At 42.9% G+C, this 24,081-nt stretch overlaps 1 protein-coding gene across 6 annotated transcripts in view; it reads right to left on the reverse strand.

The window, feature by feature from the left end:
• The window catches only part of PSIP1 (PC4 and SFRS1 interacting protein 1), an 801,135-nt gene that overhangs the window by 589,643 nt on the left and 187,411 nt on the right, over positions 1 to 24,081 (reverse strand). For all 6 annotated transcript variants that reach the window (XM_044061285.1, XM_044061284.1, XM_044061281.1 and 3 more), the window contains one exon: positions 11,500 to 11,565. In XM_044061285.1, the coding sequence (XP_043917220.1) occupies positions 11,500 to 11,565 (66 nt within the window). The remainder of the gene's footprint in view (positions 1 to 11,499; positions 11,566 to 24,081) is intronic.

The following is a 24,081-nucleotide window of genomic DNA, read 5'->3' on the forward strand; positions in this document are numbered from 1 at the left end:
AGGTCTCGTTGCAGTTGGAGGACATGTGCCAAGTAATTCAGAGCACGGATAGAAAATGTCGCTGACAAGTACATGCGCTTCCCGAAATGATCCATCGACCTGGACTCCTTGTCTGGTGGATGAACCGAGGAACTCTCCTATGCCAGTTCTTTCTTTGTGGCTTCTGCAACCACCAAAGCATCTACCGGGGCTCCCTTGGACCATGACTGCCTGTCTGACGGCGGGGAAAGAATTTTGTCTGGCCTTTTGGGTATAGGCTCTACGGTGTCAGGATCCTTCCAGGCCCTAGTGGTGATGAGTTCCACCAAAGGGTCAGCTGGAGGGGAGACCCAAGAAGTAGATGGGCGCGCGCCAAAGGCCTCCAGGAATACGGACTCATTCGCAGAGGGTTTGGGGGCTGACCAACCTCCTCTTTGGCGGAGGATCTCCATAATGTCGCTGAACGAGACGTCCTCGGTAGGTGATCTGGGGGATCCCTCTCCTTCATCCAAGTCCGTATCGGTGGTAATGGACTCAGGGGAGTCCAAGTGCCTCCTCTTACACTTGCGCTTACGAGGTTCCTCTCCAGTGGGACTCTCTGAAGAGGATTCGTAAGCCTCCGGAGGTTCCCTGAGGGGAACAACCTGAGGATGCTTTGGCACGGGCTGTCCCTGAGGCAGGGTAAAGGGAGCAGAATCCAAAATCAGAGGGGGTCTGGGTAGGATCAGAGTAGGTGAGCTGTGGCCTCAACCCCTGGGAGAGGACCCTTTCCACTGCCCCGTATGCCGATGGAGAGCACACCTCCGTAGCTCGTAAGGATGAGGCTCTCCCCGGATCCAAAGCAGGGATCGGAGCCGACAGCAGGGTAGTCTGGGCACCGAGGATGGGATCCGAAAGAGCAAGATCTCGACCCTCGGGTCCGACTCCCCGACCACAGCTCCGAGAGTCTCCTGGATCCGAGATCGGATCCGAGGAACTCAAGGTGACGGCCGGCGTCGAGGAAACGAGAACCATCTGCGCCGACCCAACAGCTCCGAAAGGTCTCGGACCCGAGAACCCCGAAGCATCGGGTCGGATCAGGGAAGGAGAACTAGGGTGGAACATAGTTGTAGAAGAACTCTCTCCAATGGGAGAGGGCCCTGGTAAGACCCCCATCTGAATCTGGTTCTGGATGAACCTCCTCATCAGCCTGTCCATATCAAGGTCGGAGACACCCTGAGTCAACCTGGAGGAAGCGACCGACTCGGGTCTGGGCCAGATCTGAGGAGTGCCTCAGCTCCGATGGCTCCATCGGCTCCGGCGAGAAAAGTACAGTTTTGTACCTACCATAAATGTAGATGTCCGATAGGAATGCATCTGCAGTCATTACAAATGGGTTGTCCTGTCGTCAGGCAGCCCTTCGGTCGGCCGGATTCCAAAGTCTGGGTCTGGCCTCGGCTGGTGTCGCACTTCACCCGACGTCATAGCTGCAGTTATTCGGGTATAAAGGCATCAGCCGACGCCATTTTCCTCAGTGTTTCTTGCCCCAGATGCCAGGTGCCCTCTTGGAAGGCTAAATTTGGATAAATGCCAATGATTCCAAATAGTAGAGCGCAAACACAAAAAATAAGCATGTATGTACATATATACAAACAAATACACCATAATAGATCCCCAAGCTAGCTGAAGGCTGGCAAATACCCTAGGAGTACCTCAGAGGGAAGGTGGTGGGTAATCCTGACTGCAGATGCATTCCTATCGGACATCTACATTTATGGTAGGTACAAAACTGTACTATGTCCTTCAAGGATGCATCTGCAGTCATTACAAATGGGTAGAATACCATAGCTAAACAAGGGGAGGAGGAAAGAGTACAGATTATGGTGTAGCTAGGATCCCTTGCAAAACAGCAGTGGCAAAACCTGCTCGGGATCTAGAGTATAAAGGTAAATTGTAATGCTTGGCAAATGTATGCACGGAGGTCCAAGTAGCAGCCTCTATAATGTCCTTGGTAGCCACTCCTCGTAAGAAAGCTGTGGTAGCGGCTGTAGCCCTTGTGGAGTGAGGCCTGATGTTCTCTGGGGTTTTCTTTCCATGGTAGGAGTAACAAAATCTAATGCAATTTCCTATCCATTTGGTGATAGTCTGTTTTGAAATTGGTTTTCCTTCCTTTCCTGTGGCATATGCTACCAGAAGCTGGTCAGTTTTTCTATTGGACTTAGTCCTGTCCAGGTAGTAGCGTAACTGTCTGTGTACATCCAAGGTATGCAAAAGCCTTTCTCCCCTGTTCTGTGGGTTTGGGAAGAATGTAGGTAGGTGGATAGCCTGATTTAATGACACTCTGGATACCACCTTAGGCATAAATGTAGGATTTGTTCTCATGGACACTCTATCTTGATGGAAGATCAGGAAGGGTTGCACTGCCATTAATGCCGGTAGTTCAGAGACCCTTCTTGCTGAAGTTATTGCCAGCAGGAAAGCAGTCTTCCAGGATAAGTATTGTAATTCTGCTGTTGCTGCTGGTTCGAAAGGAGGAAGTGTCAATTTTTCTAGCACAAAGTTCAAGTCCCATGCTGGCAATGGTGGTTTCCTGGGAGGTTTTACATTTTTAATTCCTCTCAGAAACTGCCTGAGCAGGGGATGAGAGAAGACAGGAGGATCCAAGCTGTATTGTGCTGAAATAGCTGATGCATGTATCTTGATGGAAAAATAGGACAGGCTTGTGTGGAAGAGCTCTGCCAAGTACTCTAGGATGTTGGCCATCTTTACCAGAGTCGCATCTTCTCCCTTTGCAGTACTCCAAATGAGACATCTTTTCCATTTTGCTGCATATGTTTTTCTTGTTGAAGGTCTGCGAGCCTCCAGGATTATGTCTTTAACCCTTTGGGATAAATTTGGGTTATTTTCTGTTATGTAATGTTCCAGGCAGTTAGCTGCAGAGTTTTCAGGTTTGGATGCAGGATGTTGTAGTTGTTCTGTGTTAACAGTAATGGGATTAGGGGTAATGTCCACATTTGTTCCTGAGACATGCTCCTCAGCAATGGGTACCAATGTTGTCTTGGCCAGTCTGTAGGTATCCGGATGATCCTTGGACGGTCCTTTTTGATCTTCAGAAGCACCTTGTGCATCAAAGGAAGTGGTGGAAATGCGTATGCTGTCAGGTTTTTCCAACTGAAAGATAGGGAGTCCACCTTCCAAGCAAGTGGGTGGTACGTCCTTGTGCAGAATTTCTTTAGCTGGTGATTGAATGGGGATGCAAACAAGTCTATTTGTGGTAATCCCCATTCCCTTGTGATGGCTTTGAAGATGTCCGGATGAAGCATCCATTCGTGGGCATCTGTGGTTGTTCTGCTTAATATGTCTGCTAGAATGTTTTCTTTTCCCGGTACAAAAATTGCTTGTAACTGAATGTTGTAGCTCAGGGCCACATCCCATAGGTCCAGTGCCAGCCGGCATAGAGGATATGAATGGGTGCCTCCCTGTTTGTTGATGTACCACATAACTGTGGTGTTGTCTGTCCTTATCATCAACTGACCTTCTTGGAGAAATGGTCTGAATGACTGGATTGCCAATTTTACTGCCAGCATTTCCTTTAGATTTATGTGTAGGCGCAGCTGGTCTGAGTCCATAAGCCTTGTATGCACTTGCCCAGCATGTGTGCCCCCCAACCGAGGTCTGAGGCATCTGTCGTGATGGTTTGGCTTGGTTGGCTGTTGCAGAAGGGCAATCCTGCATTTGATTGACAGGCCTGAGCCCACCATAGGAACTCTTGTTTCAGGCATGGGATTATTGGGATTTTGGTTTCTAGGCTGTGCTTGTGTTGGGACCACAAATTCCTTAGGTACCACTGTAGCTTTCTCATATGCAGTCTGGCATGAGGGACCAGAATTATGCAGGATGCCATGTAGCCTAGAGCTTGCAGTACTTTTCTTGCAGTTATATGGTTCTACTTTGTTAATGCCAAGAAGTAGAGAGGTAGTTGCTCTTTCTTTTCTGCGGTTAGGAATGCCATTTGTTTTGATGTGTCCAGCTCTGCACCCAGAAAGGTTATTCTTTGGGATGGAATCAGCCTTGACTTTTTTATATTGACTGTATATCCCAAGGCTTGCAGCAGGTAAATGACTCTTTGTAAGTCTTCTGCTAGCTTGCTTTTGTTGTCCGCTTGTATCAGGCAGTCGTCCAGGTATGGATAAATTTGGATTCCCTGAAGTCTGCAATGAGCAATTACTGATGCCAGGCATTTCGTGAACACTCTGGGCGCAGTAGATAAGCCAAAGGGCAATGATGAAAATTGATAATGCTCTGATCCTGCAAGAAATCTGAGGTATCTTCTGCAAATTGGTCTTATGGGGACGTGCAGGTATGCCTCCTTGAGATCTAGAGTTACCAGCCAAGACTCCTTGCCCAGCATGGGAAGAAGCTGCTGTAGGGTCAGCATTTTGAATTTTGGAACAATGAGGAATGTGTTTAAAGCGGACAGGTCTAGAATGGGTCTCCATTTGTTTTCTTTTCTTGGTACCAGGAAGAGAGTCTGGAGTAAAATCCCTTTCCTTGCTCCATAGATGGTACCTTTTCCACAGCTCTCATTCTTAATAGCTGAGATATTTGTTTTAGAGCTTCTGTCCTTTGAGTAGGTGGTAGGTTTGGCATTCCTCTCTTCCCTGGTAGAGTATGGAAATGGAACCTGTAACCTTGGTCTATAGTTTGCAAAATCCATTTTTCCCTTGTGATGCAATGCCAGTTTTTTGAAAATAAGGTTAATTTTCCGCCTAAGGGTGCTTCTAGTTGTTCCCTGGTAGGCGGTGCCACTGTCAAGTCACTGCGATTGAGGTGTTGTAGTGGTGGTGGCTGCGTCCGTGCCTCGCTGGTTGTTACCTTGCCATTGGCATCCCCTGTAGGCACCCCTGGATTGGTTTCTGCCTCTTGAATGCCTATTCCTGCCTCTCTGAGCCTTGGAGGAGTCCGGAAAGGACCAATTCTTGGAGGGCCAGTTCCTGCTAAACCTTGGAGGTTGAACCTGTAAGAAATCTTTCACCGCTTGTACAGATTTCGCCTTCTCTTCCATCTTTTTTAGTACCTGCTGAGCAGGGGAACCAAATAAATTGACCTTGTCCATGGGTGCATCCAAAAGCTTTGATTTGACATGGTCTGGTAATGCCTGTTCTTTCAACCATGCATGTCTCCTGATAACTGTGCCAGTCATGGCTGATCTAAAGGAAGCCTCCAGTGCATCATAGCCACATTTTAAAGAATGGTTACTAACCTGCTGTATGTTATGTACCATTTCCTGAACATATTTTTTATCTAAAGATTCTTCGCTTTTTAGTTAACTGGTCAAGCATAAACTCTTGATATTTAATCATATGAAATTGGCAGTTCAAAGCTCTAGCTGACAAGGTAGCAGAAGTGTAAACTTTTTTACCCCATCTTTCTAAGGACCTGGATTCCCTTTCAGAGGGGAGGGGGTTTTTAGTAGAAGTAGCAGCTACAGCTTTAGGGCCCTGGGCGATAGTCTCTGGATCTGCAAAAGGAGCCTTGTATAAATGGAGATGAGTGTCCGGGACCCTGTAGAACCTATCGGGCTTAGCAGGAGCCAGAGGTAATGAATCAGGAGCAGTGCAAGCATCATTAAATGCATCATCTACAACAGAAAGAACTGGAGGTATAGCTAAAGGCCTATGTTGTGGCAAAAGTAGAAAGGTTCCAAGCCTTTTTCTGGAGTCTGAGAAATCTTGGCCCTGCCACTGAAATTGTTCCCTCATAGCATGCAAGGTTTCCCCAAAGGAAAATTCCTCAGGTGGAGAGGCTGAAGGAATGGACTCTTCCGCATCAGAGTCTTCGTAAGGAGAATAAGAAGCCTCAGGAAGGTCTGTATGTTCTGATTCATCAGAGGAACCATCAGTGGATACTGGTTCAGGGGGCTCTGCTCTAGGTCTCTTTTCTGGCGGTGGGAGAGAGGACCTGTCTGGATGAGGCTGGGATCCACGAATTAAAGAAATTAAATCCTCAGCCAAAGAAAGCATATGAGAGCTAGTGCTGGGCCTGTGTGTGTGTGGGGGGGGGTTGGCAGGCACAGTTTTTGAAGCTTTGGCTGCTTTAGCCCTGGCAAAGGCCTTAATAGACATGGCTGCAGGAGGCCTAGCAGCTCCACGTGCAGGGGTTGAAATATCCAGGGGAATTGTGTCTGATAATTCCCGAGAAACCGCAACAGAAGGCTGGATTTCAGAAGCTGATTCTACCAGGTTAGAGGAGGCCTCGGTAGAAGGCATGGTTTCGGCTGAAGAAAGAACCGCTTGCTCGGTTTCGGCCGAAACCGAGACACTCGCGGTTTGCTTAATCGCGGTTTCGGCCGAGACCGCGGACCGCGAGTGTCGGTCCTTTTCTTTTCGTTTTTTTGAAATTTGCGTTGTCGGAGGATCCGACGGCATAATGTAGGCAAAATCAGAGCCGAAAATTTGTTCAGCAAACTCCGACCGACGTCTAAGCGTCCGTCGGTTAAAAGAAGAGCAGGCTAGACAAGCTGCTACGTCGTGGTCTGGGCCTAAACAATGTATACAGTAGGAGTGGAAATCTTTATGAGGTATTTGTTTCCCACAAGATAAACAGTTATTCACTTTCTCTGACATCGGCTGAGGCAAGAAAGAGTCCCCAACGGGTACTTAGCTTTAGAAGTCTTCAAGTAGTATTCGGTAGTAGTAATCTCTGGATCTGACCGACCGGCACTTGCGAACAGCTTCTGCTTCGGGCGCCACGCGGCAAGAAAGACTGAGGAAAATGGCGTCGGCTGATGCCTTTATACCCGAATAACTGCAACTATGACGTCGGGTGAAGTGCGACACCAGCCGAGGCCAGACCCAGACTTTGGAATCCGGCCGACCGAAGGGCTGCCTGACGACAGGACAACCCATTTGTAATGACTGCAGATGCATCCTTGAAGGACATCGGGGAGAACGGAGCTGAAGACAACGAGACCTGGGTGCCTTTGAAGAGGGGCTGGAGAAAGACTCCCTGTCCAATGATCTTTTTCTGGGCTTGTCCCTCTCTTTGTGGCGCTTCTCCTTCTCTCTTCTGTCCCTACCTCTCTGGGACTAATCCGATGTAGCAGGCCTGGCGGGAGGTTGAGTCCATGCCTGCACAATATCACTGGCTGGGGAGGAACCCGAGGCAGACTCCAGGGCAGAAGCTGGTAGCAGACCTTTAGCCACAAGCTTAGCCTGATGATCCTTCAGTGCCCTAGGGTTAAAGCCTGAACAAATGTCGCAGGATGCAGACAGATGGGCGACCCCTAAACATAGAACACACAGAGTGTGGCCATCAGCTGGTGAGAGCTTATGACCACACTCTGTGCATTTCTTAAAAAGAACGTTAGGCTGTTCAGCCATAGTGGAGAACAGTAAAAGCCCTAACACACTTAACAAGGGATTGGGCCTAGGCGGGAAACCAGACTACAAAACAGTACTACACAAACACTTTTTTTTTTTTTTTTTAAACTAACACGACAAACAAACGCGAAGAAGGGAGGAAAAAAGGAAAGGTATTCACACCCAACTACACTAATAAGACCAAAAAACCTTACCACCTTGCTTAGAGCTCAGAGACCACGATGCTGACTCATAGAGCGGCAAACAAGATCTGGGGCTAGTGATGTAATATAGGTAGGGGAGGAGTTTGGAGCTCTGAGATGATGCTTGAAAAGTTTTGCCGGCTCGGATCCGAATCGGATCCGAATACCCATATGTGCAGAAAGAATGAAGTTAACTACTTCAGATCATTTGTTACAGAGAGCATGGATACCATAACAAAGTAATCATGACATTAACAGCAGGCTAGAGTTCTACAGTATTAAATACACTGCAAAAATCTATGTGCCAAGAGACATGGCGGTAAAATGCATCCAACTAGTTAAGCAAGGACACAGTGGATACTATCACAGCAAGAATATAATATAGTGGAAGAAGAAAACAATCTGCCACAGTTTAGAAATATACAGCACAGAGGGACAAGGTGACCAACTAGATAGGAAATGGCATAGCAGAATACATCACATCACATCATAGATACAATACAGCAGAGTGCTAAAAACAATCAGACACGTCTGTGAAAAGCACAGCGGCACAAAAATACTGGTAGCAATGTTAAATCAAATGTCACCAGAGAATGCAGCCACGCTGCTGGTACCTGCAACAAAGAAACCAGACACAGACAAGCACCAAGATAACTTAGCCCAGGGAATAAGGTGACTTGAATAAGATTACTGCTTTCTATAGGATGTGGAGGATTAAAACAGCAACAGGAGTGCATGCTACTATGGTCTGCACACTGGTACCATGTTACATACTCTGCAAGTCCCCCACTTTAAGCACAACACCCCCAAATAGCGTAGGGCTGTTTTCCAAGGTATATCCAAGTAGTAAGAGTTTAATGTAAGTTTGTCTTGTCACAGCTCAGCACAACAAAGCAGTTCTTATATTAGCTCACATAAAAACCTTTTGTATAAAGAATAATAAATGAAAACAATACATCAAAGAGTAAAAGTCTTTACTCACAAAAAAGGACCCCAAAATTCTGTCAGCACTAACACCAATACTTTTTAAGTTTCTATAGAATGTTCAGTAGTAGTTTCATTCATAACCTCATCAAATGGGGGCTTAAAAACTAGTTTCTAATCTTCAGAGTTTAAATTTCTGAATAATCTAAGGCAGTGGTTTCCAAACTTTTATGGGCTGAGACCCACTTTCGAAAATGGTAATTTTCCATTACCCACTAAATTGTGGCGGCGTGTGTGCATATTAAGCACGCATGGTCCTCCTTTAAGGAGGAGACACCGCCTCCATGGAATGTTTTTTTTCAGAATTTAAAGGGTCCATGTTATCTATTCTCAGTAACTGTTAGCAGAGCCGGATCGTGGTCAAATGGGGCCCTAGGCAGGGTAACAGACTGCCCCCCCCCCCCATCAGTCCCTCCTCCAGCAGCCTCTTCCCCGGTCATACCAATGTTCTATTACTTGAATATTTCTCCCGTTACTATGAACACTGTTCAAACCTGTCAGTGCGCATATCGTTTTCTTACTTCTACAATGACTACAAATATTGAAATAAAATGCACAAACACATCTAGCCATTTGTTAAACAAACAATACAGTCTCACAATGAAAACAAACTTACCATGAGCAGTAAACATCTCTGCCATTAAAACTCACATTCACTGAAACAGCATTAAAACCCACATTCAAATAAAATGCATCTGGCCAGTGGAGAATTAGGTTTACCTTTGGACTATTTTCAAGCCACAGGCTCCTTGCACACATTTTTAGGGCCATGCGTACATGTATGTATTCTTTGATTCGCCTTCCTGATTGTATTAAATTATATTCCTTGTTATAATACAGCACCACTTGTTAGAGTGCGTTTTAAATTTGTAGTTTTCAACATTTTTCCAGTAAGCAATGAAACAAAACATATGACCCAATAAAGAATGAAACTGTTCATTTCAGAACATTTTAACCATAAAAGGCCACTCAAATTTCTGTCATTACAATCTACAGTATCAGTCAATCAGCACAATCTCTGCAGAAGTAAAATTCATCTAAATAATTCTACATTAAAGAGATTTGTAACTAATGAAGAGGCTGTTACTGGCAAACAACTTTACATTTCAGTGTTTCATCTAAAATTTGGTGCTTGCTGCCATTGAAGAATTAATTGCCTACGTTACATTAAAGAAAAATTGGTAAGCTGGTAATATTACAATAGGGAATGACTGAGAAACCATTCATAGTTTCATAATTCATAGTTACTAGGCATCTTGTACAAAAGAGGACACACTCAGGAATGCAGAACCCCTATCCCCCCTTAAAATGCAGCAAACAAATCTGCAACTAGGACATTACATACCATGCCTCTCACCCTCTTAGCACAAGAAATCTGGACATAGCCTAAAATAATGGGGGGGGGACAAAGGCCCCAAAATAAGAACAGATTATAAATATTACTCTTCCAGACATAGAAGGTTGCTAGAATAGCATCATTTGACTTAGCATACATTTTCTGAAGGAAAAGTCTGAAGCTCAAATGTATGAGATTGTTTATTTCAGTCCGCAGAGATTTGCCAGAAAACCACAAATTTTATGAGGACAAGGCCAAAAATATGGGGCAAAAATCTGAACAGTTGAGAGGTATACATACCTCTCAACCTCTTAGTGCAAGAAATCTGGACAAAGCTTAAAATAATGTGGATACAATGGCCCCAAAAATAGGGATATATTTTAAATATTGCTCTTTTTAACTTAGAAAGTTGTTAGAATAACAGGATTTGTGTTAGCACACATTTTCTGAAGGACATGAAGTCTGAAACACACATATATGTCATTTAGTAACTTCGGTCCTCTGTGATTTGCCACAAAACCACAAATTTTATATGAAACGGACCAAACTATTAGGCTATATTTGGACAGTTCAGAGGTAACACACACGCACACCTACCTTCTCTCTGCCCTCTCTCTCACACACACACAGCCACAAACACATAAACGTGCACACATCTACCTTCTCTCTGCTCTCACAAAGCAGCACACACATACACACACCTATTCTCTCACACAGCAATACACAAACACACCTTCTCTCTCATGCAGCAATACACACACACTATCTCTCACATGAATAGAATGGCTATTTTAAATTACATACACATGTACACATACACACACTTTCTGTTCCATACAGAAACAAACGGAACCATTAGTTTAAAATTACAGACACACACACACACACACACACACACACACACACACACACACACACACACACACACACACTCTATAAATGGAAATGCTATTTTAAATTCCGCACATGAGTACAGAATGGGTTTACATCCACGTTAGTGTGGGTGCACAGAACGCACGCATGGTCCTCCTTAAACGAGAAGAAGCCACCACTGCGGCATTAACAAGTTTTTTTTTTGTTGCTTTGTTTTGTGTTTTTTTTTTTTTTTTTGTTCTATTTTTATGGTGAAGCCTTCTGGCCAGACACAACCCACTCAAAATCAGCTTGCCACCCACAAGTGGGTCACAACCCACACTTTGGAAACGTCTGATCTAAGGTCATCAAAAATAAAAATGGTTTTCAAAGACAGTGGAATTTCTGATGTCAATCAATAAATTCAGTGTCAATTAAAACATAAGCGGATATGTGACAGCACGTTTTCACAGTCACCGATTTTAAAATGAACATGCACAAGACAAAGGAGGCCCTCGTGTTTGATTGCAAACATGTGCATCAGCCACAGGGGAGGGGTTAGACAACAACAACAGAAAATCCACAATGCTACTTGGACGACATCTATCCCCACAACGGTTTCTCAATTGTACATGGGGGAAATAATAGGGGGGGCAGGACTGAGAGTTGGTAAGGCTGGGGCTTGATAAAACGTAGAAATAAATGCAGCAAAATTCAGTACATTTTTACAGCAATGCAATTCTCACATAAATGATTGACACTTGGTAGCAAAACAAACAAGGCTATTACTCTGTAATGACTGTACCTTTTTTTTCTTTCCCTTCTTTCCTGGGACAGGGCCTGTGCTCAAGTCTTTTGCCTCTCTTGCATCCTAATGAGGGAAACAAATGGATCAGATCAGTATGCAACCAACAGTTCAACAAAAGAACAGCAAAATTATCTTGTCTTTCTCAGCGTATCTCAACTTCTCATTGTTGCTACTTGGCAGATGATCATCTGCCACATACAAAATATGGCCAGATGGTGCTACCTTACCAATAAAAAAAAAACACAAAACACCTTCTGACTAGCAGCTCTTCAGAACTGCTGCTGCAAAGCAATAATCAGTGTGTAGTTAACGCTAGCCTTATGTCAAACAAGTACTAGACCCTCCTCAAACACAAACTAAAAAACAGACAATTTAACTGCACTATAAGGACAGGTTTACATCACAGTGCAAGACTATGCAGCTCATTACCAATTCTATGGAAGTCCTGAAATACCCATGGAAGAAACAACCAGTCAGATGATTATAATGCATTAGACTATATCCAATGAATATGAAAGCACACCAGCTGTAGGATGGCCAAGTGCACGTAAAAAAGGCTCATGACCAAAAGGTCAGTGTGTTTCTCCAAGATGCAGAGACACTGGAAATGATTACAAGTCTAAGAGTGCAAGAGTGAAGTGGATGTGCAGCGTGATACTGGAGAAAAAAATAATCCACTTTGAAATGTAAACAGTTCAGTTTTTTTTATCAACTCATTTTCAAGAAACTGACATGAATCCAGTAAAAACATTTTAGTCATCATTTCATTAGGGTAGCTTGTTAAAGAAGAGAAAAATGGAGTTTGCAATGTCAATCGCTACGACAGACATTCTGGAAAATGCATATCACTTTGGCATAGCATGCTTTAAAAAAGTATAATATGAAAGAGTAGCTGGGAAAAAATGCCAGCTCCATTACAGTGTAAAGAAGCCCTCACCACCCCAGAATGTCATTCTCAGCTTGCCTGAACATTCCCAACCCTTGTTCCACACCACCTTTGGAAAACATGCTCACACTTATGAATGCAAGTGCTCATACATTTAACAAACTGGACAAATATCTTACCACAGTACCTCTTTGGGGCTGTCTCCTGTTTAAAAGTTGCAGCTCTCTGCTGCCAGAAACTTGCTTCTTACTGTTCATTTGCTTTGGCTGCTACTGCTTTTTGGTGTGTGATTTGGCATTAAAAATGGCACCATTTCCACTAAACCATATAGCTGTTTGCATGGCATGGCATGTATGCACAACAGTCCAAGTGCTAAAACTGTCTATGAATCTCTACATTATGATGAAGTGCAAAGGCAACAAGTAAAGCTAGGTTAGACCGTATATATTCATGGTACCTTCATGGTACTGTGACCACAGGCTCATACAGGATAGCTGCACATGCATCATCTTTTCTACCATTTTTCTAATGCTGTCTGAGCTGTTGTGTTTGGGCTGGGCTTCCTGCCAATGGAAAGCTGGAAACCTCTCCAGCAAGGTATTTCCAGCCCTCTCACGCAGCACAGCTACAGACGACTGCTAATGAATCTCCATCCCACTGAGATCATCTTAACATCTAGGAGGAAAAGTGATTGAAAAGGGTGGTGTACATGAAAATGTCCTATATGTGATGTAGTTATACACAGTACAGTTCAGTAGATAATACTCTATATAAAGTTGTTGTATCAATTATCTCGCCTGCATGGTGCAAGCCAACAAGTCTGGCATTTCACTTGGTGTGTGTTGAAACTGAAAGGCACACAGAAGCCACCGCGACAAATTCTAAGTGACCTATAGACAACTGTGCAAACCTAAGTCCACTTGTAAGTATAAGATAACAGAAGCCAAGATGGCTGACTTCTTGCTCTGTGCGCTCTGAAAGATAAAGGGGCACACACGCCACTGCAAACAATTTTAAGCAAGCTTGAAACTGCCTTTCCCAGGTGCACATGGAACACCTGTCAACCAGTGGACATATGACATGCTATGATGAGGAGGAGTTGAAGCAGGAGACTGGTATCTAGCCTTCAATAAGCAAGTTCTTCATTCTTACTGTGTGTGTGTAAGCACGTTCACTTTATCAGCATTACCTGATTATATAGTTTACTCTAGATGACCAACCTTACCCACAATCTCCCCAGACATAATGTTCGCAGATGACATTTTCCTTCTAGATTCGCACAAGTCTTTAATCACTTCCAAACCAACTTAGAAAATAGTTTCTCCAACCTAAATTATTAATAAGTTCAAATAAAGCCAACATAATGTTATTCACTACATCCCACATGATAACCAACCATTAATTCCTAAATCAATAATGATACCATCATACCCTAACTAAATACTTAGGGCTCATTCTAGACCTAATCTTTAACTAAAGCACATAACTGAAAATACGCCATCATCTGGAAATGTGCTGTAGTGCATCACATCTGCTATCCCCATCTGCTAGCAGACCCAGAGTAAAAAACACACTGATGACACAATTAGAATAAGGTCTACCAATACTGTGTCTATACAGCTTACACCACACAACAAAATTCAAACAGTTGAAAGCAACAGCTGCAGATTCATCTTATTAGCAGGCCAATATAAGCACCACTGTGACCTCCTAAAGGGACTCAAATGGCTACTAGTCCCTTCATAGGCTTCATTTACACTTGATACACTATTACTGAAAATGCCTAAACACGGTTACTGTCTTCTCTTAGACATACTCTTCCCCTCAGAAAACAAAGATGCTCTCTGAGAAACAGTCACAATAATAACCTAATACTAACTAGACCCATCAGTATTTGCAGAAAGAACCCTATTCTAGGCTAGGGCCTACTACTGGGAATCTCTTCCTCAGAAATTAAAGCTCATCAAGAACTAAAACAGTTTAAAATCAGCCTAAAAGAACATATACTGAAACAGGCACATGCTTGCTTCCATGACAATGATTAAACCAATGTGTTTTTGTAAAGCAACTCACTACAATGTAAAAATACAGAAAATTATATTTCTGTTACAGCAAATACAAGTGTACATTTTAAATGTATTATATATTCATGCGTGTCTACTTTTTGCTCATCTGCATCATTTGTAAGGAACGTGTTCTCTCATATACACACCATACCTAATGTTCTGTAGAACTATTTTTTACAGGACTTCTTGATGTTCAGGACATGACAGACAGTCATCTGACCAGATTACTCAGATGATCAACAAATATGAATGAATAAAAAAATAAAATAAAATATCCCTAGCCAGATGCATCCCAATCCTACTATGCCCTAAACCATTTCTTGTACACTGTCCAATCCTCCTGATTTCTATTTCTATTTGTTTGCCCTCCATTTCTCTCTGTCCAGCCCATGTGACACTCTCCAGTGTGTCCTTTTTATCTGTACTGTTTTGTGCATGTTTACCCAACTTACTACTCTCCACCACCTTTCTCCCCCTGATTCCCTTCTCAACCTCTCTCCCTCTGTATGTAAATACGTTTTATACATATATATGTGTGCATGCATGTACATATATGCATTTACGTACATACAATACATACATATATATATATATACATATATATATATATATATATATATATATATATATATATACACACACACAAACATGGATACACGGTTTACTATCAGTTACTTGAAAGTGCTATCTGTGAAACTTACATGACCATCAGTTGGAATACAGAAAAAACATAAGTCACTGGTGGTAATATCGAATGCAGATGTCCGACTGCATAATACCATTCGATGCAGTGATATAGACCATTACAATCACGGCCATACTATTATTCTACCTCGGCTCGAACAGTGACATTGCTGTTGGTATTTCCAGTATATTTTACTCTGCATTGCTTTCACAATGGATTACTGAGTAGCAGGGATTGAAATAAAGCAGCCTACAGGAGATACTGTAAGTACGAGAAACGTCTAAATATTTCCCTTGCATTTCTAAATGCCAGAAATGCAAATTTACAGAAAAGGCATTTGAAGTACTGCAAAATATACACTGTATCTTAATGTGAGCATGTTAAATGTTGTCATAATACACATCGTACAGAAGTGTCCTATCCAGCAAGTTGTAGATCAATTCACGGAGATACAATGTATACAGTTTTAATATTTTTACTGGTACACCACATACGTTTGCAAGTGTATTGTGAATGTGTGTTCGTGTGTGTTACTGGGTCCTAGCAGCAACCTTGGTCAAATGTAAGCACAATACATCTGCTGTCAGGTGATGGGGACTGGGCGTAACCATAACTATTAACTATAGTCATTACCCCTTTTAAATATAGGCAGCCGCTAGATCTACAGGAGTGGTATCACCATGCATTGGAGTGATACACAGTAGGTTTCTCATAGATATGAATATCGTGTTTTGTCAAACGCACTCCTGCCAAGATAACAGTACTGCGTTTGAAAATCACAGTTGACGTAAGCAACTGACCTTAATGTCAAGGCAATTGCTTAGACAGTGTGTATGACTGAATACAGTTAGCAGATATGGTTAGCAGCTACAAGTAGAGTGAATGAAGTTTGTGCATTATTACAGATTGTCCACGTGTTATGTGTGTATCCTGCATTCAGCTAATAGTAAAGGGCAATGTGTGAAAACGTACTACAACATCATGATATGCACTGCAAGTACCATTAATCGTTAACTGTTTTTTGTAGGTGTGAGTAGTAACTATGTCCAATGGTGATACTTCTACTGAGTGTCCGGGTACAATTGTTGCAGTGTTGGTGCAGTGTATAGTACAGTAATGTCCCAAAAAAGACACAAGATGCTTTGTATTGATGGCTACCAGTACTATCTTGAAAAGTCTACTGACTGTAGATGGTACTGGTACTATATAAGAAAAAATAGTGACAGATGTAAAGGACAGTGTGTTACAGAGGCAGCAGTTGACGGTGAAAAACTGGACAAGAGTACACCGCATTTTCATGGTCCTAACGTACTTCAACAGGAGGAAAGAAAAGTTCATCAGACTATTAAAAGACGTGCAGAGCAAACATTGAAGGACCCATGCAAAATAGTAAGCAAAGTCCTTGCATGTACGTCTACTGATGTGGCGAATTCCTTACCTAACGCAGACCCTCTGAAGCAAACTGTGCAAAGAATAAGATGAAAAAATAAGAACACAGATATGTATAAGCTAGATTCCTTAACTGAGTTGACGACTGACATGTTCCCCATTAAAATGGTTCATTTATTGTGTACCACACTCACATTACCAGTAGTACTACTAATACTGTTATACTAACAATAGAAGGTAACCTACAGATGTTATGTGCATCTGAATTTATATTAGTAGACGGCAATTTCACCATAAGTACACATGAGTGTAGACAGGTGTATTCCATACAGTGCAGCCTAACAGGTACTTCCAACAGCAAGGTTACCCCAGTGGTGTATGCCATTTTACCTTAAAAAAAAGAAAGAGTGCTATGACCGATTCTGGAAAGGTGTTATCCACCTCTATTCTGAATTACAGCTAATATTAAAGCCAAAGATGGTTTTATGCGACTTCGAGAAAGGTGCTGTGAATTGTACAGCAAAGAATATGCCTGACAATACACCTAAGGGGTGTTGGCTCCATCTCTGTCAACTAGTCTGGCGCCAAATGCAAAAGCTGCAGTTAGCATCCTTATTTGATAATGACACAATTTGCTCTGTTATGAAAGTAGGTACCTGCCTTAGCGTTTGTATCCCCTGACTCAGTACTCTCAATATTGGAGGAAATTGCAGGTGGCATGCCTGAAGCTGGTAAACCCTTATGTGAATTCTTCAAAAATAATTATATTTTAGGGAGACCAAGGTGGCATGGCATCAGACATGCTACCTATGAGAGATTATCACCCTTATTTCAAGTGTCATTCTGGAATCATTGGAAAGTACAGTTGTGTACACTTAACATAAATGTAGATGTTAGAGTGTATTCACTATTGCAGTCAGTTTGATCAGATTGATCAGAGGAAGAGCGGTCTCTTGAGGCTACAAGTATTGACACCAAAGGTTCTTTAGATACCACTGAAGCTTTCTCATGTGAAGCCTGGCCAGAGGAATTAGAAGGATCCACGATGCCATGTACCCCAAAGCTTGCAGGAACTTCCTCACTGTGAGGTGACTTTTGGATGCCAGCTGGGTAAAGCAGAGAGGCAGGAAGCTCTGCTTTTCTGGGGATACAAGGCCATTTGGGATGCTGTGTCCAGCAGTACTCCCAAGAAAATGATCTTCCTGGAGGGTGTTTGCTTTGATTTCCTCTCGTTGATGGTGAACCCTAAGGAAGTTAGGAGGGTTTTGACAAAGCAGAGGTCCTGAAGCAACTTTTCTCTGCACACTGCCTGAATGAGGCAGTCGTCCAGATAAGTGTAAATCCGAATATTTGTCTGCAAAATTCTATGGCCGGGACTAAACATTTGGTGAATACCCTGGGAGCAGTAGATAAGCCAAAATATAGTGCAAAGAACTGAAAGTGTTGTGAGCCTGCTCTGAAGTGCAGGAATTTCCTGCAGGATTCCCTTATTGGGGATGTGAAAGTAGGCATCTTTTAGGTCTAGGTTCACTAACCAAGCATTTTTTGTCAGCATAGGCAGCAGCTGCTGCAAAGTTAGCATTTTGAATTTGGGGGAACCACCAGGAAGGTGTTCAGAATGGACAGATCCAGGATGGGGCACCAAGTTCCTCCTTTGTGGAAACAAGGAATAGCCTGGAATAAAAGCCTTTGCCTGTTTGATCTGTGGGAACAGGTTCTACTGCCCCCTGGAATATGAGAGCTTTGACTTGTTTTAATGCTTCTGCCCAGTCATTTGGAGGTAAGTCTGGGTACCCACTGGGAATTGTAAGTTTGTTTAAAGTGAACTTGTACACCTGAAAAATGATCTTTAAAACCCATTGCTCCTTTGTTACAGACAGCCAATTTTCTTTGCAGAGGGAAAGCCTTCTTCCTAGCTTTTGGTGGGTGAAAGGAGGGCAGAGGGGGAGAGTGGGTGTCACTGAGCATTTCTGCCATAGAGGGATGGCTTAGAACTCCCTGCCTTTGGAGTGTAAGTGGTCCACTGTTTGGTTCTCTGCTGTCCCTGGGACAGGGGCCTGGGTGGTCTGTCCCTGTGGGGCTTACCTTGCCCCTGTCTGCTAGGTGCAGGAAAGACCAGTGCTTAGAGGGAAAATTCCTGCTGAATCTAGGAGGTTGAACCTGAAAGAAATATTTTACTGTTTGCATTGATTTTGCTTTGTCTTCCATTTTTTTAAGCACCTCTTTTGCTTTTTCTCCAAACAAGCAGTCTTTATGCAAGGGTGCATCAATTAATTCAGACCTGACATGATCAGGGAGAGGTTGTTCCTTCAACCATGCAGATCTCCTGATGACAGATCCAGACACTGCTGCCCTGCTTGTGGCTTCTAGTGCCCTAGTATCCAGTGTAAATACCGTTATGCCACTTGACAAGTAGAGTGCAGTAAATCTGCTAACTCTTTAGAAATGGCATAATCATGAAAGGTAGAAATCTTTTGCTTTAATAGTTCCAAAGTGTGTTGTTGATATTTTAACATATGGAAGTGACAGTTGAGTGCTCTGATGGCTAAGTTTGCAGAGGTGTAAACTTTTTACCCCATCTGTCCAGAGCTCTGGCATCCTTGTCAAATGGAGTAGGATTCTTTGCAGAACTAGCCCTAGCTCCTTTAGGTCCGTGTGCAATGATCTCCGGGTCTGCAGAAGGATTTCTGTACAGTGAGAATCCGGTACTCTGGAATACCTGTCAGGTTTACTGGGAGCAGGTGGGAGGGCGTCAGGGGCTAATCTGGATTCATGGAAAACATCATCCACCACTTCTAAGATGGGGGAGTGGCCAGAGGTCTGTGCTGGGGCAGGTCTAGAAACTCTCCTAGCCTTTTCTTAGACTGAGGGAAGTCCTGATATTCCCAGTGGAAATGCTCCCTGAGGGTGTGAAGGGTTTTCCCAAAGTAAAGGTCTTCTGGAAGAGAGGCAGAAGGAATGGATTCCTCTGCATCTGAATCCTCATAACCAGAGGTGGTTGTTCCTCTTCAAAATCTGAATAATCAGATTCTTCAAAATCCTGCTCTGTCATTAGTTCAGAAGAAGGGTGTCTTTTCTTTTTAGAAGTTGTGGCCTGACTGCCCCTGATAAGGGAGATAAGATCCTCCACCATCTTGAGCATTTGGGGTTGGGGTGGTGGAGCAGGAGTAAGATGTTGGCTAGAGGTAGATTTTCTAGGAGTGGCCTGGCTTCTAGGCCTTCGCCTAAGAGTATCCATCAGTCTGAGAGAAACTGTAGACGGATGAGAAGACTTTTTTTTTGTCTAGAATCGGTAATACGAAAGGCCTCCTCGGAAGCCGGTGCCTGCTTCGCAGCTCCGGACCCAACCGAGGAAGAGACAACCAAAGGTTCGGCAGATAAAGAAGATTTCTGTGACATACCGGACTCCGAAAGGGTGTTGGTAGAGACCTGCATAGATATCGTATCGGGCATCAGGGGCTGCGAAAGCACCTCACTGAATTCTGGAGAACTGACGACTTCTTAGCGGTAGAGTCGTTGGAAGGCTTAGCCTGGTGTGGTCTGTCTCTATTCTTTATCCCTGCGCTTTTTCGGAATGTCTACGTATTGCTGGCTGACGGATACCATTTGTGAAGACAGAGGACGAAAATACCAGTCTACAATAAGATCTCTACGATGAATGATTCTCGCGTTAAAGAGGGCACAGATGGCAACGGGGGACGTCATGGTCTGGGCCTAAGCAAGGGACACAATATGAATGGAAGTCTCTGTGTGGGATCTGCTTTCCACAGGCGAGACAATTGTTAACTTTTTCGGACATCGGTTAGTGCAAGAAAAAAGGATCCCCAACGGGGTAATTAACTTTAGATGTTTTCAGCTGTAATCTCAGTTCTGGTAGCGACCGTTCGGCACACTTGCGAACTGCTTCTGCTATGAGCTCTACGGCAAGAAAGACTGTTGTAATGGCATAAGCTGCCTTGCTTTAGAGAACTGATGACCTGATGTCAGTCTACAAGTGACAGCGGCTGACGCAGAAAAACACTGAGTCTGGTATTTGGGCTGGACGAGGGCTACCACAGCAGGGATAACCCACAGGTGATGACTGCAACAGTGAAACACAAAGAACATCACATGTTTACTTGGCTATCCTCGTAGCCAGAATACTGTGGAGGGATGGCATCACAGGTGAAGGAGTCTGCTTGGTCATAAACAGTTATATATTATAGATGTGCTGCATGCCATAAGGTTAGAGCAGAATCACAATGAAGACCTAAAAGGCCACTTCATATCTTGTGTGCTGTCGTTATCCAAGAGGCGTGGGTTACATGATAAAGAAAGTCACTTTATGCGCATGTTACAGCGTAGGGATGAAATGAGCTCAAGGGGACTTGCTCAGTTTGTTGCTATGCACTGCTCCTTTTAAACTGCTGTAATTTAATAGTTTGCATTCGTTAATCAGCTATTACTGATGTATTCCTGATTATGCGTGGAAAACTATAGATTCTGTCTTTAGGGTGTTAAGGTTTCGTACTGCAATAGGTGGTGTTATTTTGAATGTGAGGTACACTGTGAAATGTACACATCACTGCAGTAAAGGTTGCACATTCTAACAGGAAATTTATTTTATTTGTATTCCAAAGTCGGAAATACGTAGTCAAACATGTACAGTGCAATGGAAAAGTATTTGCCCCCTTCCTGATTTCTTTTTTTTTTTTTTTTTTTTTGCATATTTGTCACACTTAAATGTTTCAGATCATCAAATAAATACAAATTTTAGACAAAGATAACAAGTAAACACAAAATGCAGTTTTTAAGTGAAGATTTTATTTATTAAGGAAAAAATATCCAAACCTACATGGCCCTATGTGGAAAAGTAACTGCCCCCTAAACCCAATAACTGGTTGTGCCACCCTTAGCAGCAACAACTGCAATCAAGCATTTGCAATAACTGGCAATGAGTCTTTCACATCGCTATTGAGGAATTTTGGCCAACTCTTCTTTGCAGAATTGTTTTAATTCAGCCATATTGGAGGGTTTCCGACCATGAACCGCCTTTTAAGGTCATGCTACAGCATCTCAATTGGATTCAAGTCCGGACTTTGACTAGGCCACTCCAAAACCTTAATTTTGTTTTTTTTTAAGCCATTAAGAGATGGACTTGCTGGTGTGTTTTGGATCATTGCCCTGCTGCAAAACCCAAGTGCACTTCAGACTGAGGTCCCAAACTGATGGCCGGACATTCTCCTTCAGAATTTTTTGGTATTTTGGTAGAGAGCAGAATTCATGGTTCCATCAATCACAGCAAGTCGTCCAGGTCCAGAAGCAGCAAAGCAGCCCCAGACCATCACACTACCACCACCATGTTTGACTGTTGGAATGATGTTCTTTTTCTGAAATGCTGTGTTACTTTTATGCCAGATGTAACGGGACTCACACCTCCCAAAAAGTTCAACTTTTGTTTCATCAGTCCACAGAATGGGGATCATCAAGATGTCTTTTGGCAAAAGTGACACAAGCTTTTATGTTCCCTTTGGTCAGCAGTGGTTCTCCCCTTGGAATTCTGCCATGCATGCCATTTTTGCCCAGTCTCTTTCTTATGGCTGAGTCATGAACACTGACCTTAACTGAGGCAAGTGAAGCCTGCAGTTCTCTAGACACTGTTCTGGGTTCTTTTGTGACCTCTTGGATGAGTCGTCGCTTAGCTCTTGGGGTAATTTTTGTAGGTTGGCCACTCCTGGGAAGGTTCACCACTGTTCCATGTTTTCTCCATTTGTGGACAATGGCTCACACCATGGTTCACTGGAGTCTCAAAGCTTTAGAAATGGCTTTGTAACCTCTTCCAGACTGATAGATGTCAATTACTTTGTTTCTCATCTGTTCCAGAATTTCTTTAGATAGCGGCATGAGGTCTTCCTTTTTTGGGATCTTTTGGCCTACTTCACTTTGTCTGACATGTTCTACTTAAGTGATCTCTTGATTCAACAGGTCTGGCAGTAACCAGGCCTGGGTGTGGCTAATGAAACTGAACTCAGTTTTCCCAAAAATGTGATTAACCACAGTTACTTCATGATTTAACAAGGGGGGCAATTACTTTTTCACATTGGACCATGCAGGTTTGGATTGTTTTTTTTCCTTAACAAATAAAATCATCACTTAAAAACTGCATTTTGTGTTTACTTGGGTTATCTTTGTCTAATATTTAAATTTGTTTGATGATCTGAAATATTTGTGTGTGACAAACAGGTAAAGAAATAAGAAATCAGGAAGGAGGCAAATACATTTTTATTGCAATGTAACTATCATGGAGGTACTGTTGGTGAAGGGAAGTACTGTACAGAAGTAAATTTTTTCGAATTATTACAGATAATTTTGACTTTTTGACACAGTTAACACAGAACACCGATATTTCAAGTCGAAATTCTAATAGTTTCACATTGTGAAACTCGTAATTCTGATAGTAAACCTGGATATGCAGATATACACAATTGTATGTGTGTGTGCGCGTGTGTGTATATACATATATATATATATATATATATATATACACACACACACACACATACACACATTTTATATATATATATATATATATATATATATATATATATATATATATATATATATATATATATATACATATATATATACATATATATATATATATATATACACACACACACACACACACACACACACACACACACACACACACACACACACACACACACACACACACACACACACACACACACCAGTTCAGTTAATATCTGAATAATTCTGCATGAACTACAACATGGACTGGCACCACATCTGTGTGTCCTGTTCAATCACAGCCTCACCTCAGGCTTTGTCCCTACCGAATGGCACACTGCTACAGTCATCTCTCTCCATAAAGTGGAGTGACTACAGACCCTGGGAATTACCGCCCCATTAGCCTGACGAGTCTGATATGTAAGGCTATGGAGCACATCAACATGGACCTAATTAACAAGGATATAGGAGTCTCCAAACTCTAGATCCCACTCAATTTGGTTTTGTGAAGGTAGACCATGCCTGCTCAACCTAGTTAACTTCTTTGAGTCAGTCACCAGAGCTGTGGGTGAGGGCAAGGTAGTTTATACAACCTACCTCGATCTGGTCAAGGCCTTTGATACCCTTCCCCACTTAGGAATTATTGATAAACTCACCAAACTAGACATCAACCCCCTATATCACTAGGTGGGTTGCAAACTGGCTCACAGATGGATCCCACAGTGATAAAGTGGCAGACTCCAAGTCAGACTGCCGACCAGTCGCGAGTGGAGTCCCACAGTGATTGGTCCTGGGTCCTCTCCTGTTTGGCATCTACTTCTCAGAAGTCCAACCCGACACGGAGGGACTCTGTCTGACCAAGTTCACAGATGACTTGAAGCTGAGAGCCATTATTAACTCCCCAAGTAATGTAGACATCCTACAGAAAGGCCGCACTGAGAACAATGACTAGTGCTGAAACCATGGCTTTAGGCTTAATGCCAAAAATGCGTTATTATTCCATTTGGGAAAAACTCAGTTCCCACTAATTACCACATCGACGG

The sequence above is a fragment of the Protopterus annectens genome, chromosome 2.part0, assembly GCF_019279795.1.
Source record: "Protopterus annectens isolate FY-2018-M chromosome 2.part0, PAN1.0, whole genome shotgun sequence".
Taxonomy (NCBI): domain Eukaryota; kingdom Metazoa; phylum Chordata; order Ceratodontiformes; family Protopteridae; genus Protopterus; species Protopterus annectens.